The 16,069-nt window shown below is 41.7% G+C and overlaps 1 protein-coding gene across 2 annotated transcripts in view; it reads right to left on the bottom strand.

Annotated features, from left to right (window-relative positions):
- Nucleotides 1-15,702, bottom strand: part of LOC129827910 (complexin-1-like) — a 40,124-nt gene extending 24,422 nt beyond the window's left edge. The window contains exons 1-2 of one of the 2 annotated variants that reach the window (XM_055889193.1): nucleotides 15,494-15,702; nucleotides 14,491-14,595 (exon numbers count right to left, since the gene is read on the bottom strand). In XM_055889193.1, the coding sequence (XP_055745168.1) occupies nucleotides 14,491-14,521 (31 nt within the window). In that variant the 5' untranslated portion in view covers nucleotides 14,522-14,595; nucleotides 15,494-15,702. Of the gene's footprint in view, nucleotides 1-14,490; nucleotides 14,596-15,351; nucleotides 15,454-15,493 lie in introns of those variants that run through there. The other variant, XM_055889194.1, reaches the window with a different exon arrangement.
- Between the last annotated feature and the right edge of the window lie 367 nt (nucleotides 15,703-16,069).

Here is a 16,069-nt window from a genome sequence, read left to right as displayed (position 1 = left end):
CTTGACTTCAGTGAGAATCCCTTCAAACTAGAATTACTGTTCTTGAAAATGGAATCTATGTGGTGTAGCACTTCAAATAGGTCACGTCTATTGCTTCTTAGTCTGTGTATTCATGGTAATAGTCCGAGTATTGAAAATCTATATTGAAATTGGACTTGGCTCTACATTTATGTGCTAGCAATCATGAGTTCACTGCTACACCATAATGTTGACCCGGGATACATCATTTTTCCTCTGGCCATTGCTCGACCACTTTCAGAGTATAAAAGGCATAAACTGTAGCCATTAAAGTTAGTCCTGCTTTGTCTTTTCATCTTTCAGTCTGTGCATAGGGGCTGCAGGCTGCACATCCAGAAGACCAGAACCCTAACCCAAATGCATCAATACCTTATCTTATCCAAAAACCACAAAGGCCTTTTATTCAGCTCATTTGGCCTTTAGGGCCAATGCTCTTTGTACTGGGTATGGATTGGAGAGATACCACAGTGCTGTTGTCCTCTGGGACAAAGCCTGGCATTGATTCCCTCTCCTGTAAATTCCCTCTCCAGATGATCCTTGTGTCCTGATACAAAAGCCAAAGATGTTCCATTCTCAAAGACACAGGGCCCTAAAGCTGATAATGATTTGACAAGTTCATCCCACCAGGGATTCAATGTATGAGCGTGACATTCAGCCAGGTCACGCTAACAATAAACATTATTGTCTGTCAGGTGGGAGTGCTGAGGCACAGGTTGTGCATTGCCCCGTGTTAGAGTCTTGGAGACTACCTTTATGCCAAGGGCTGGTCTCCCTTCACATCTAGAATGGATCAAGCCATATGCACTCTTAGAAAAAAAGGTGCTATCTAGAACCTAAAAAAGGGTTATCTCGCTGTTCCCATAGGACAACCCTTTGAAGAACCTGATATGGTTCCAGGTAGAACGCTTTTGAGTTCCATGTAGAACCATTTACACAGAGGGTTCTACATGGAACCCAAAAGAGTTCTACCTGGAACCAAAAAGTGTTCTCCTACGGACCAGCCAAAGAACCCTTTTGGAACCCTTTTTTCTAAGAGTGCAGATGGCTTGATCCATTCTAGGTGTGAAGGGAGAGCAGCCCTGTGTCTCTCTGTACGTCAGCACAGAGCATCTCTGTGTGCACGGCTGTCTGCCATCCCCTCTATCATGTCCCACAGAAACATTTGACAAAGGCCTGTGATCAATCGGACAAGAACGCCGTCTTTGATTTGGCTTCATGTGGCTCATGTGGCAAAACAATCTCATTCAACTTGTGCTCTCTCCTTCCCTTTCATGTGAGAGTTCAGTTTATTCATCCTCTACCGATTCTTGTCAGTCACAAGTAGGTCCACTTATAACCTGTCAACAACTTGCAGCTGCAATTTCAATCCAATTGATGAAGTGATCTGATTTGTTATTTTTATCGCCAGTCTGTGCTAAAACAGATCTAATTTTGGACAGGTTTCCGTGACTCATTGCCAGGATGTAAGGGGCCAATTCCATCGACTTTCCATCCCAAGTCACTGACATAATTAACCATTCCCAAATTGAAGCAAGGGTAGCATTTGCCTTCCAAATCACGTCCGCTAACTAATTATTGTTCCTTTGTGTCCGATGGCGAATATTTTACAGATGTAGGATCTTAATTTGTGCCAGTTTGCTACAGCAGGAAAATAATCTTGCAGCGACAGGAAATGTGAATTATTATGTGGATTATAATTAATGGACATTTTTACAAGGGTTGATACCTTTTTTTCATTAGGGTAAATCAAGTCTGAAATTTCATTGTGGAAATTACAAACATTAGAAGCTTTTAAAACTAAAATACAATACAAGCTTGCATTTCCTGCTTTGCAGGAAAATTCTCAGCAACAAAAGAGTGATCAAATTAAGATCCTACATCTGTATCCAGAGGAGTATCTCCCTTTGTAATGGCACAGACTCTTCCAGAGAGTGTTTACACCTTATCATCCTGCAGGGTTTCCTAGTCAACCTATTTGTTTTTCACAAGCTATACAGTGAGTGTTAAGCTGAGAACATTGTCTTCAAAAGCATCTAATTTTCTTTGGCCTCAAGCCAGTACATCAAAAGATGACACCGTAGAGCCCTTTCCCTTCATTTGCATTAGAGAGGGATTTGCTGAACTATTTTCAGAAGTGAAAGCAACAACAACAGCAGCAAATACCCTTTGAGCCTTGAAAACGAACCGATCGGCATCACAACCTACTGGGTACACCACGTCACTTCAACGTGGAGAATTGGGTAATATTTGGTAGATACGCTGATCAATGAGATTCCAACCAATTTTCCCCCACTCAAAAAGACAGCCAAAAATGTGTTGAATTATCACTATGCTTTCAACAACGTTCAACAGGGAATACAACGTCAGATATTGTGTTTATCAATACAACAACTTCATGTGTTATCACTGTGCTTCATCTAACAGCAGAACCAAATGACCTGGAATGCAGTTGAGATTATATTAAAGTTCATGGTGCATGTGATCAATGCCGTTTGAGATCCTGTGCAGATTATTACAGCAATTGGGAAAATTTCCACAGTCCTGCAAACCTCAACATACATGCTTTCTATGATTACATAAGAAGGCATTTATTGTTACAGTGACCTTAAAATGTGGCCATGGATGTGTTACTCGTTTTAAGGTTGAATCAATACTGTTACATTGTCTTACAAAAGTAATATTGAATTGTGTTTGGTTAACAACGCAAACAAATTGTCACGACTTCCGCCGAAGTCGGTCCCTCTCCTTGTTTGGGCGGCGTTCCGGCGGTCGGTGTCGCCGGCCTTCTAGCCATCGCCGATCCACCTTTCCTGAAATCTAAATGGGTTAAATAGTAGTTTTTTCTCACCCATCTACACACAATACCCCATAATGGTAAAGTAAAAACATGTTTTTAGAAATGTTTGCAAATGTATTATAAATGAAATACAGAAATATCTAATTTGCATACTGTAAGTATTCACATCCCTGAATCAATACTTCATAGAAGCACTTTGGCAGAGTCTTTCTGGGTACATCGCAGAGCTTTCCACACGTGGATTGTGCAATATTTGCCCATTATTGTTTTAAAAAATTCTCCAAGCTCTGTCAAAATGGTTTTCTCATTGCTAGACAACCATTTTCAGGTCTTGCCATGGATTTAAGTCAAAACTGTAATTCGGCCACTCAGGAACATTCACTGTCTTCTTGATAAGCATCTCCAGTGTAGATTTGGCCTTGTGTTTTAGGATATTGTCCTGCTAAAAGGTGAATTAATCTCCCAGTGTGTGGTGAAAAGAAGTTTGAACTAGGTGTTCCTAAAGGATTTTGCCTGTGATTAGCTCTATTCCGTTTCTTTTTTATCCTGAAAACTCCCCAGTCCTTAACGAATACAAGCATACCCATAACATGATGCAGTCACCACTATGCTTGAAAATATGAAGAGTGGTACAGTACTCAGTAATGTGTTGTATTGGATTTTCCCAAAACATAACACTTTGTATCCAGGACAAGAAGTTAATTGTAGTATTACTTTAGTGCCTTGTTTCAGGATGCATGTTTTGGAATATTTGTATTCTGTACAGGCTTCATTCTTTTCACTCTGTCAATTAGGTCAGTATTGTGGAGTAACTACAGTTTTCTCCTATCACAGCCATTAACTGTTTTAAATATGAGGTCACCATTGACCTCATATTGAAATCCTTGAGCGGTTTCCTTCCTCTCCGGCAACTGAGTTAGGAAGGACACCTGTATCTTTGTAGTGACCAATAGGGAAACTTCTTTGCAATGCATTGGAAAACCTCCTTGGTCTCTGTGTTTGAAATTCACTGCTCGACCGAGGGACCTTACAGATAATTGTATGTGTGGGGTACAGAGATGAGGTAGTCATTCATGTTAAACACTATTATTGCACACAGAGTGAGTCCATGCAACTTATTATGACTTGTAAAGCACATTTTTACTCCTGAACTTATTTAGGCTTGCCATAACAAATGAGTTGAATACTTATTGACTCAAGACATTTCAGGTTTTAATTTGCAATTAATTTGTAAAAATATCTAAAAATACAATTCCACTTTGACATTACGGGGTATTCTGTGTCGGCCGCTGATACAAAAACTACATTTAATACATTTTACGTTGAGGCCGTAGCACAACAAAATATGGAAGAAGTCAAGGGGTGGGAATACTAGATCTGTGCCACTGGCTTAATCCTATTATTTTATTTCATTAACTTGTATTTTTGGTTGAGATGGAGATGTGAATCCAACATATCAATGCCTGGCAATGCTTTCAGCCAGAGAGCTTTAGAGAAGCCATCAAGCCTCAGCAAGTCAGCAGAGGTCCCTACACTCGCCCACAGCAAGTCTTTTCTTACTCGCCCACAGCAAGTCTTTTCTTACTCGCCCACATCTCTGGAGAGTACACCTTCATAAAGGTACTTGTTAAAAGCCACGAATGCAGCTTGAAGACATTCAACTCAAAGATGAAGCACCGCAATTAATCTCGGAATATTGGTGGAGAGATAGTTGGTGGACAGATAGTAGTGATGGCCAAATAGCAGTAAGCTGTACACAACAATAAAGAAGTCTATTTCTAAATTGGACACCTAGGATAAACATGCTTTGTGCTATCGCACAATTCAGGCCACACAACAACAGCTACATCCGTCCCTGGAAAAAAATAACATTAGAATGCAGTCTATACAAAGATGGCCACCTCCATCCTTGGAGCGTAGCAATTCCCCTCTCTTGGAACACTATCATCAACATTGCCACAAGCAATTTCTTATCCTATCCAACTAATAGTTCCAGCTCTGAAATGCTATAAAAACACAGTCTCAATATTCAAAGGTAATCCCTTTCGAATTTGAGCTCAACTTCAAACAAATGCCTGTGAATGAATCTGTCATTCACACACACGGCAGATGGTGATTATAGGTGGAATGGCATTTTGATAAATACCACCAAGAGTAAGTAATGGGCGCTCTCCCCCTCTTTGAGAGCATATGATTTGAGAGAGCAGATTTGTTGAAGGGCATATTTGATCAAGTGAGGCTGAGGCGTGGAAGGCAGAAGGGCTCATTTTCATATTTTCATCACATTCCGTTAAAGAAACACAGTAGAGCCTCCAAATTGTTTACCATGCATGATGGGAACTGGCTGGCACATAAACAGGTTGCGGGATGCATCCATCACGCCCAATCCAACAGCACGTCTCTCAAGCGACGGGAGGAGTTAGTTCTGGAAACGGGCGGGTTTTGACTCGAGAGACAGCACCTAATCTGCTCAGATTTCTACAACGAGACGGATGAATCATACCTGTGACTGAGCCCTGGAGGGGTGAATGCTAAAGTCAGCATATCCCCCAAAACAAAATCCAATTTCCTCAATGATCCCCACTCCCTACACACCTACCTCCTAGGTCATTCGAAACAGACCCTCCCATTCACTACAGTTGATGGCCAACTGAGCTATCCACAATGAAAATGCTATCCGGTCATTTTTCCCCTCCTTTTTCAGGAGCAAGGAAGGAGAGGAATCTCCCCTGGACAGATGGCGCGTGACGCAGCCTCCGACATTATCAGCAGAGACCAGGGCATTGCTATGGCCACTCTGGCCTCCACCGGCGGAACCCAGCCCAGTCCACATGTCCCTCTCCCCAAGCCTTCAAAGCTATGGGGCCAAAGAGCTGCTCAGCACACAAATGACAAGCCAGGCACATTGCTGGAAGTAGAATGCCCACTGGGCACAATATGGAGATACATGTAGAATGCACAGTATAAAGACTCCTGAGCAGAGCAATTGGTGGATTGAATTGTACAGGCTTTGGTAATTAGTTGATTAATTGGCTGATAGACTCATTGACCTTCATCTGAACCTGGGGTTCTGCACTGAATAAATTATTTGAGGGAAATCCTGATCAAAATCGCTCCACGAGGCCAACTCTCCATTGCAAATCTTGATTTCAGCAATTTTATTTGGTTACAGCAAACACATGCTAGACTGTAACACCACAATTGCAGTTGCCAATTTCACTTGGTAATCATTTTGTGAGGGTGAAAATGCAAGCTGTGGGTGGACTGTTATGACTAAGGATTCACAAAAGCATTCTGCTTGACCTTACATCTTGCACATATTCACCCCCTAACCCACTCTCTTTATCTGTCCCTCCTTCTCTCACACGCACGCACACACACACACACACACACACACACACACACACACACACACACACACACACACACACACACACACACACACACACACATACATGGAATGGGAACCAGACACCAGAAGTGAACATGATAAATGGCCGAGCACACCAAACAGGGCCAGGCTGTTTAATAGACCTTCAAGTGAGTCTGGGTTGACACAACTCATTAACCTATATGTTTGCGTTAAGTACAGGAAAGGAGCAGGGAGGAAGGTAAGGGGAAAGTAAATGCATGGAGGGACCTGAATATCCTATAACCTTAAGGGAACCACGTCTCACATTTTTTATTTCGAAGGCTTACGCCTGGCATGGGGAGATAGGGATTTTCTGCCAAGATGACATACGAAAGAGGTGGCCATTTTGGAAGCTGGTCAAGGAGGCACAGCAAGGATAACCAATGCTCTGGCCAGAAGACCTTAGCACACTGCCTGCCAGTAACGCACTAGTCTCTATGGGTGGTGCAGGGTAGCATACTGTATGGAGACCCGAGCTGAAAATGTGAGGTTATCTAACAGCCAACGTCACAGGCCTATTTTTGACGGCAGTGGTTCCTTTATATAATCATACCAGATACTAGCTTTTGAAGTCTCTTGAATTAACTTTTCACTTTTCGCTTAACTGTGAACTTTCAATATTCGTAACAGAAGTGAGGCCCAACATTGTGGGTGTCTATTTTTGTGGAAGTAATTTTGCTCAATTAGATCAAACGATTTAAATTGCCAAGAGGATAAACAGAACTTAAAAACTATGTGACCATAAAGAACATTTTTGTCAGAGATAAAATGAAGATGAATTGATTCCAATAAATAAATAATGATAAGATTAGTAACAAAATAAGACAGTTCTGTTATTTTCAACAATAGTTCTCTGCTGTAAACCAATGGTACAATTATATTCATTCCCCTTCATTGATTCTGAACTTTGCACTTCAAAACAATGAAAGCATCCTTAAAAATGACAATTTCTTTACGGGCAATGTTAGGCAATTGTTGATGATGATAAAGTGAACTTAATGAAATGTCAAGCAGATTCAAATGAAACAAAAACACTTTAGCTTTGAAATAACTGGTAAATTGGTTCCCAAAACCAAAAATATGTAACTGTATGAAATCAGAACTAACAGTTGATAACAGTGAATCCATACCTAGCACTGTTGTAACTGTTATAACTGTGTGAAAAAGGTTTGTATGTTTTTCTCACTGAAACAGATTCAAAACTGAAGTGTGAGCTTTTTTGTGTTAAATTGCCATAAACGCAAAAAGATGGTAGACAAAGCGCTACTGTGTAATATAGGTGCAAATATCAAGGCCAAACAAAGGAGTCACTCCCTCACGGCACACTCAGACACACCAGAGGAGAGTAAGCCCATCTGTGACGTGCATATGAGCCAGAGTAATGTGTGTATGTGTGTCTGGTATTTGTTTGTGTATGTTTAACTTTTTCTGTGCATGTGAATAATGGCATTGTTATAGTGCATCTGTTGGTTTGTTGTGTGTGTGTGTGTGTGCACGCGTGAACGTGTAAGTCTGTGTGTTTCTCTGTGTCTCTGTCTCTACACTCTGCTATCTAGAACCTCAAAGGGTTCTTCTGCTGTTCCCGTAGAAGAACCCTTAGAAGAACGTTTTTTGGTTCCAGGTAGAAACCTTTTGGGTTCCAGGTAGAACCCTTCCCACAGAGGAACCTGGAACCAAAAATGGTTTTCCTATGGGGACAACTGAAAAACCTTTTGCAACCCTTTTTCTAAGTGTGTGTGTGTGTGTGTGTGTGTGTGTGTGTGTGTGTGTGTGTGTGTGTGTGTGTGTGTGTGTGTGTGTGTGTGTGTGTGTGTGTGTGTGTGTGTGTGTGTGTGTGTGTGTGTGTGTGTGTGTGTGTGTGTGTGTGTGTGTGTGTGTGTGTGTGTGCGTGCGTGCGTGCGTGCGTGCGTGCGTGTACCCATACGGGTCTGCTGTGGCAGTTGTTTTCTCTCTGCACCAGGGCCCCAGGATGGAACGAGGGGACCACAGCACAAGCCCAATTGTAATTGCTACTATTAGGAGCCAAGTGGGCTGTCCAGGAGGAGAATGTACAGCTGCTGACTCCTAAAGAACCCAACACATCTGCCTCAGCCTGTTGTGTACATGGTGTGAGTGAGTGAGTGTGTGAGAGGAGGTAAAACTCTGTGAGCCATAAAGAAATTAAAGTCAGAGCAAATTAAACCATTTATCCATTTTCTTTTCACACGCTATCTCTCATTCATTTCCGCAGCTATTTCTTCCTGATGCTGCTGTCACAGGAGGTTAGTGGCACCTTAATTGGGGAGAACGGGCTCGTGGTAATGGCTGGAGCGGAATCGGTGAAACGGTATCAAATACTTCAATCACGTGGTTTCCATGTGTTTCATGCCATTCCATTCACTCCGTTCCAGCCATTATCATGAGCCGTCGTTCCCTCAGCAGCCTCCACTGTATCACTCCTCATAGAGAGCAGACGCGCTACATCAGAAAGCCTCCTGTTGACAGAAGCGGACGCACATTAAAAGGGACACATTCACTATTAAAGGATGATGTCACCATTTGCTGAGGCACCTGCTTGTTAGTGCCCAATAAAAGTGTTACCTAAGTCCATTATCTCCCAGTAACCCAACCTTTCCATCTTATCTCTCCATTGAACCCACAGCAGGCGGATCCCCTCCTGGCTAGCTCGTCATGGATGCTGTATTGATTCTGCCCTGTGATACTGTTGCTCACCTCCCGGTTACAGACAAACAGTCTCATTAAATAGTAAAAAATTGCGCCGGCTAAGCACACACTATTAGCTGTTTCTAGGTCAGCACATAAATCAATAAGCGGCAGCGCTTACGCAGCACACACACAATCGACTCCCCGGAGACGCAGGTCGACTGTTTTGATTCCCACTCCCTGCTAAAAGAAAAGAAAAGAAAAAGAAACATAATTAGCCGCGAGGAAGAAAGGAGGCAGTTTTGCTATTGTACTGTAGTTATGGTAAGAAACCCTTATTTGACTTCACGGTCGGCTGAGCGTGGGTTGGGATTATTGTAATAATGATAATGGTGGTGATGATTGTACTGACGGCAATTATAATAATGCCACAGCTATTGTGTTTCTCCATTATCTAATTAATGCATGACTTCCTAATTTTATTTACTTAGATGTATAATCCAGGGTTCATTCACGAACTAATCCAAACAACCAGTTTTTCACACCAGGAATCCAGATTAGGAGCATTGATTGACAGCGGTCCGCAGTGCACCCCTCTTGGGGATTTAGCTCCAGTGGTCATTGGTCAATCTCCCACTCTCCCACTACAGCTGAGAAAAGCCCTCAGGTGGAAGGAATCTGTCATTATTATTTCATGAGCAAAGGACACACACAGTGAGCTTAACGGAACATGCCAAGGACAGACCTCACAGGATTGATGAGGGCAGATGCCAATGCATCAAGCATTTAGAGATTGCTGTTTTTTTCTTTCTTCCATCCAGTACATTCTATTCTACACTATTGTAGCTATAGATTTATAGGGACTATGTCTCGCTCTATCCCTTAAACTGAGCCTAGTTAGCAGTGGATCCCAAAAGGGCAGATGCCTATACAATAAGTCATTTGCATTTAGATCCTGCTATTCTTGCCAGACAATACTATGGGTGCTAGGCTACCATAGCTGTCTTGCGCTGTGTCCCTTAGCCTTCTAGTGAAGGATGGCAGTCAGTAGAGCCCATGCGTGCAGCTCACAAGGACATGCCACATGTCAGCCTCATTAGAAGAGAGGGCCAGGACTGGGCTATTTCCACGTGGATGCACCCAGAGACCTAGAGACGGAAGGGAGGAGAGGAGAGGGAGAAGGTGGTTAAGGGTAGGGGGAAAGGGGTAGCTTGGGGTGTGGTTGATGTTGCGGCTGATGTTGGAGAGGAAGAGGTTTACCGCATGTGGGTCCACATATATATTTTGGGTGGTGGGGTGTGTGTGTGTGTGTGTGTGTGTGTGTGTGTGTGTGTGTGTGTGTGTGTGTGTGTGTGTGTGTGTGTGTGTGTGTGTGTGTGTGTGTGTGTGTGTGTGTGTAGTTGAGTTTCTAAGAGCATACAAATGGCATGCGTGTGAAAACCTAGCTCTGTGTGTGTTTAATACATTTAGCATATTTTCAAGTGTCTCTGTTGTGTGAGTACACTCCACACTCCCCAGTGGATTCCAGCTGATTCTACAGACAGTGAAGGGCAGGAGTGTCACGAACGTCTTAAGACGAATGAGTGGAACAAGGCGTAGCGTGTGAAAAATACATCTTCTTTTATTGGAAGACAAAAGCGAACGAAAACAAGACAACAAACGTGACGCTATAATAGACTAAGTGCACACATGCAACATAGAACATAGACAACTACCCACAAAAGCCTACTGCCTATGGCTGCCTTAAATATGGCTCCCAATCAGAGACAATGAATGACAGCTGTCTCTGATTGAGACCCATTCAGGCAACCATAGACATACCTAGACACCTACACTCAAACACAAACCCATCTACTCTACCTAAACCCCCTATACCATACAACCACCCAAGACAAGACAAAAACACACAAACTTCCCCCCTGTCACACCCTGACCAAACCAAACTATTACAGAAAACAAAGATAACAAAGGCCAGGGCGTGACAAGGAGGTCACTCTCACGTCCCACTGACTACTCCAAGATTGGGGCCCTTTGCGTCCTCCCTCCCCTTCTAAGTAACCTTGTGACACTAAATATTTTGCCCACCCCAGGGCTCACCTCGCCATCATATCAGCTCAGTCCCAGCTGTATTATCTACAGTAATACTGATCAATGTCTACTTGGGAGGCCTGATGATGTAAAAGCCTGTTTAAAGCTCAGTATGTCTGTATTATCTGCCCCGAGCATAGAAGCCACCGAGGGATGATGGGTAGAGTGCTGATTCCTTTTTCCAAGTATATTTTGGTAACGTTCAACGGCCCCTTTATAATACACAGTGTATTTGTTTGACTGTACGGCCATGAGCTCTGTGGGCCCCACAAAGCATTGTTCCTCTATCTGTAGCGCATTCTGTACTGTAGTTGTGAACATGTGGTGTTTCAGCCACAAAAGAGAGTCATATGAACATCCTGTACGCCTGTATTTTGAACAAAGGCTGAAAATCTCATCACTATTTATTTTATTTTGTATTTTATTTTATTCATTCGGTTCCCATGGCGACAGCTAGTCTTACTGGGGTCCGACATATAATAAAAAAGACATTAAAGACAAAAGACTTTACAATTTACATACATTTAAAAACATGAACATGTTGTGTCTTCAGAATAATCAGGTAGACACAATACAAGGCTATTAAGAGGGGGAAACAAGACAAACTTAATCAACCAAAGGGCAATCTTCTTCCTTACTCATTTCCCATATATGTAGGAAAGTAATAACGAAGAAATGTCTCCAAACTGCTGACGGTTAGGACCTTGGCACCACTGCTCAATTTCCTCAAGTGTGAAATCCCTTTGCATACAGTGTATTCTACTTTACTTTATTGATGTAGCTGTGTACCGGACCAGGGGCCCCGACAAGGCTTCTTTGGGAAGGGTGGTGGTTCTATGTGGAACCATAATGACTCAAAGAACCCTTTCAGCTCTTCAATGGTTCTTTGCAGTTCACTAAAGGATTCTTTGCTCTTTTAGCAGCAGCTCATTCAAATATTTTGTGGTGTGGTTTGCTCACATCTTTTTTTGCAACCGTGAGTGAGAGTGTCCTTCCAGTTTATCTAGTCTGTTGTGTTATGCCATTACGTGTTATATATGACTATGTTCAGTGACGGTGTTTTGTGAAAGAATGGTTGACTAAATCGGTGGTTCTCAATTCTCTCCTCAGGGACCCCCAGCTGTTCCAGAGGTAGCTCACTTGATTCAACTTGTCAATTAGCACAATGATAATGGTTAAGGAAATTTAACAATATAATAAGGCTTACAGAATGAAAAAAACTTGTATGGTTCTTCAAAAGAATCTACAAAGATCAAATCAAATTTTATTTGTCACATTCTTTGTAGAAAACAGGTGTAGACTAACAGTGAAAGGCTTACGTACGTGTTGTTTTATATACACAAAATAAAACAATTGGCACAGTAAATAACAAATAAAAATAATGATTAAAAATAACATGGCTATATGGCTATGTATACACAATCCATGTCTCAATTGTCACAAGGCTTAAAAATATATTTTTTAACCTGTCTCCTCCCCTTCATCTACACTGATTGAAGTGGTGACATCAATTGAGATGACATCAATAAGGGATTATAGCTTTGACCTGGATTCTCCTGGTCAGTCTATGTCATGGAAAGAGCAGGTGTTCCTAATGTTTTGTACACTCAGTATATAGGGAGTAGAACCTTTGAGATTGAGAAAGGCTGTTTATAGAACTATTCTCCATAAAGGTTCTAAAATAACCATAAAAAGGATTCTATATAGCCCCAAAAAGGGTTGTTACCATAGCGGAAGCCCCCATGCAATATTATTTTTTTTTTATCATAACTGAGTATATTTATTTCATAAAAATATATTTTCCATCATTTTAATAATTTATTTCCCTGAGCCTCTTTTTGCCATTGAAATGCTCAGTCTGATCGTTTGGGTGTGATACAAATGTAAATATATTTAGCACTTATTGGCGGATAGGATCATCTAGAATCTAGAGCCTACCCCACATACCCCTTCAAAGTAAGAGGAAACGTATACAAATTAAAGATGACTGGTCATTGGTCAGGATAATCAGATTGTGATGTCATGCTGTGGGCCAAAAACTCCATTCCACCTGAACAGGCTGAAATTCCAGGCGTTTTTTTTTTCCTCAAAAAGCTCTTTACACTTAAAGAGCATTCTCATAATTTTAGCAATTTCAGTGTCATTTCGACCTCATTGTATGGAGAAGAAAAACAAATTTAAACAGGAAAATTACAGTTTTGACTGCACTGCCCCTTTAATTGTTATTTATAGAACCTTAGAAAATGGTTCTTTATAGCACCACACAGTTTCCAATTAGAATCTTATGAGCACCAAAAAGGGACCCGCTATGGTTACAAGCCAAATAACTCTTAATTGGGACTATAAAGAGCCATTTGTTTTTAGTGTGTTATCTGTTAAATGAAACGAATCTCATCCCTCCTTTGAGCCCCCTGCTGTCCCTACTCAGCCAGGGTTGGTTCTCCCGCATATCCATCATCGTGACTCAGAACACACGGCTGTAAAAAGCCACCGGTGACACGAGTAATGGGGATGCAAATGGTAAGTCACGTTTTTGGGGGCGACAAGGGTGTGTGTGTGTGAGGGGATTACTGTATTACAGTCTATCTCTAGGTTTAGCACCTCTCCATACAAGACACTTACTTCACCATCCACTAGATTGATTAGCATATTGATGATACAGTGGGATCAATTTGTTACATTCATGAAAAAATGCATTACTCTATATGTTAATCAAAAAAAAATCATGCATATTTAATGTGCACTAATGCAATTGTTGAAGATTGAATTTGCGTTGGTTAGGCTCTTTGCAGCTGGAAAATGTGTAGTCAGCATGTCAAGATGAGGACCAGTGTTGCAAAAAGTCAAGATGTACTGTACTGCACCGTAATTATGATCGGCAACAATCAGTTACACTGCCAAACTGATGTTTTGATTTGGTGCTAACTGGAACGCTACAGGTAGGATACCACTCTATTCGTTTATAGGAACGACAACTTGTTCAACCATTGTGCTCCAGCTCACCTTCATGGTAGAGTAAATAGCTCTTTAAGGGTTCGGGCTTTATAACATGTGCAATGCGTCGTCTTCAGATACTGAAATGCAAGAGCGCGCAAAAAAAAGGACTAACTGTTGGAGGCGCAGTGTGCAATTGTGCATAACCAAAACAGTGTTTATTCAAAATGTTATGATCCATTTCACATAATCTATCAATAAACATTCAAAAATTCTAAATTTATAAATGACCATGCTCAAATTTCACCAAGAAACATATCTCGCCTTCAGTGATCAACTGGCAAAGCTATTATTACAAGTGCACATTGCCAGATTATACACGTGATAAAGGTAACAGTATAGTGTGCTAACTGTTTATCCCCAAAAACCCATTAACCAATATGAACAAAGTTGTTTCAGTCGTTTTAACGGACCCCATCATGCACCATAGTCTGAGACGCATGATCTCACTCAGACGCTCCCCAATCTCCCCCATAGACAAGAGCCAAAGACTGTCTGTATGGTGTCAACAGGCAGTAGTGTCGTAAGGTACACTTACCTCCCAAAGCTTGCTTCATAACAAAATCCATGATAATGGCGTTAAATTCCTGCCTTCTTTATCCTCGCGGTCTCCAGCAGGAGAAATAGTCCTTTGTTGCCAGATCTAAAGTAAAGAAGAAAAGCGGTCAGTGTTAAGTTTCCCACTGAAACTTGTAACTTGTCTTGACCGAAACCCTTTACTCTGAGGAAACTTTTAAAAACAACATTCAGACATATTTCCATAAGAATTCATTGATATGAAGGACACCAAGGGCCAGTAAAATATAGGCTACCAGACCTCGAGCATAAATACAGAAGCACGCACAATCATGCATGTACCGTTTGTCACGAGCACAAATGACAATGTGGTCACACTTGTCCTGTATCTACCTAGTATGATTTTTTGTTGTTGCCTAAAACATGTTTAGGGATAATGCAAATGATGAAGCAACGTGTGTTCTTATTGGTAGGCTACTCTCAAAGTCAAAAATGTTTCACTGACACTTAAAACCCAAACTATTTTTTTGAGGTCTCAAAATTTCTCTGGAGTAGCACAGAGGTGAAGGATGATGACCAAAACACACAATAACCCTACTCATAATTCTTCAGTTATGAAACTATACACCTGCCACTGGTACTATATATGAAAACTTCCATCTTCCAATAGCCGACGTAGAATGTATCTTTTTACGATTCCAAATGTTTTGTCAACCAACCGATCAATGTTCGTACGGTTCCTATAACCTACGGTGTTCTTTCATGCACAATAACCATGCCTTTTTATTGTATGTAGCCTATTGCAAGAATAGCATATGCATTCGATTATCCGTGAATTTCAACATATAACCGATGAATAAAGGCGTTGCATTTGTGAACGCACCATGGAAATGATCGCGGTGACACAGAACCACTTCCCTGTACATCAAAGGCAGATTTCAGCACCATTGCTAGTGGAGAGCCCCGTTATCGTCCTACAGCATAGTAAACCCGGCAGCAGGGTTTTCGTCTGTGCTCATAATTACCTGTCCGGCGATTGGAATCTTTCAAAAACGACAATAAGACTCAAGGAAATGAAGTTATCTTGCAATGGCAGACTATTACATTAAGTGCACACGCTTGGCACCTCCGGTTTGCTTGCGAAAAGGGACGTCCTTGCTCCTTCTTGCACACTGGCTATATGAGTGTGTTTATGAGGGGAACTGCAGCTGCCTTGCCTGCCGCTGATGAAGAAACTCACTGAATCAATCACATGGAGAGCTCCCTTCTGAAACGTCCCACGTTCTGACGGATAGAGAGCGATTATTATTGACGCGGCCCAGTGAGTCTTTGTGCACCCCTCCCCTTTCGGTCTAATAGCGTCTTCTTGAGTAGTTTACCGGAATAAAGCCGACAACCCAGCCTCAGCCCACAACCATGAAAAGGCTACCAAGTTGAAGCTTTTATGACCACCTATATACCTGCCTTGCTGCCTTTATACAATTTCTGACGTACATTCTATTTTGCCATGCATGTTTTTGTGTACCTATGTGGTTGAATGAATCATTTTGAAGGAGTCATCCATTGTTGTTTTATATCTACGGTGAAATCCATCTAGGGTA

Source organism: Salvelinus fontinalis, chromosome 29, assembly GCF_029448725.1.
Source record: "Salvelinus fontinalis isolate EN_2023a chromosome 29, ASM2944872v1, whole genome shotgun sequence".
In the NCBI taxonomy this organism is placed as follows: Eukaryota; Metazoa; Chordata; class Actinopteri; order Salmoniformes; family Salmonidae; genus Salvelinus; species Salvelinus fontinalis.
This window is presented reverse-complemented; position numbering and strand designations above follow the sequence as displayed.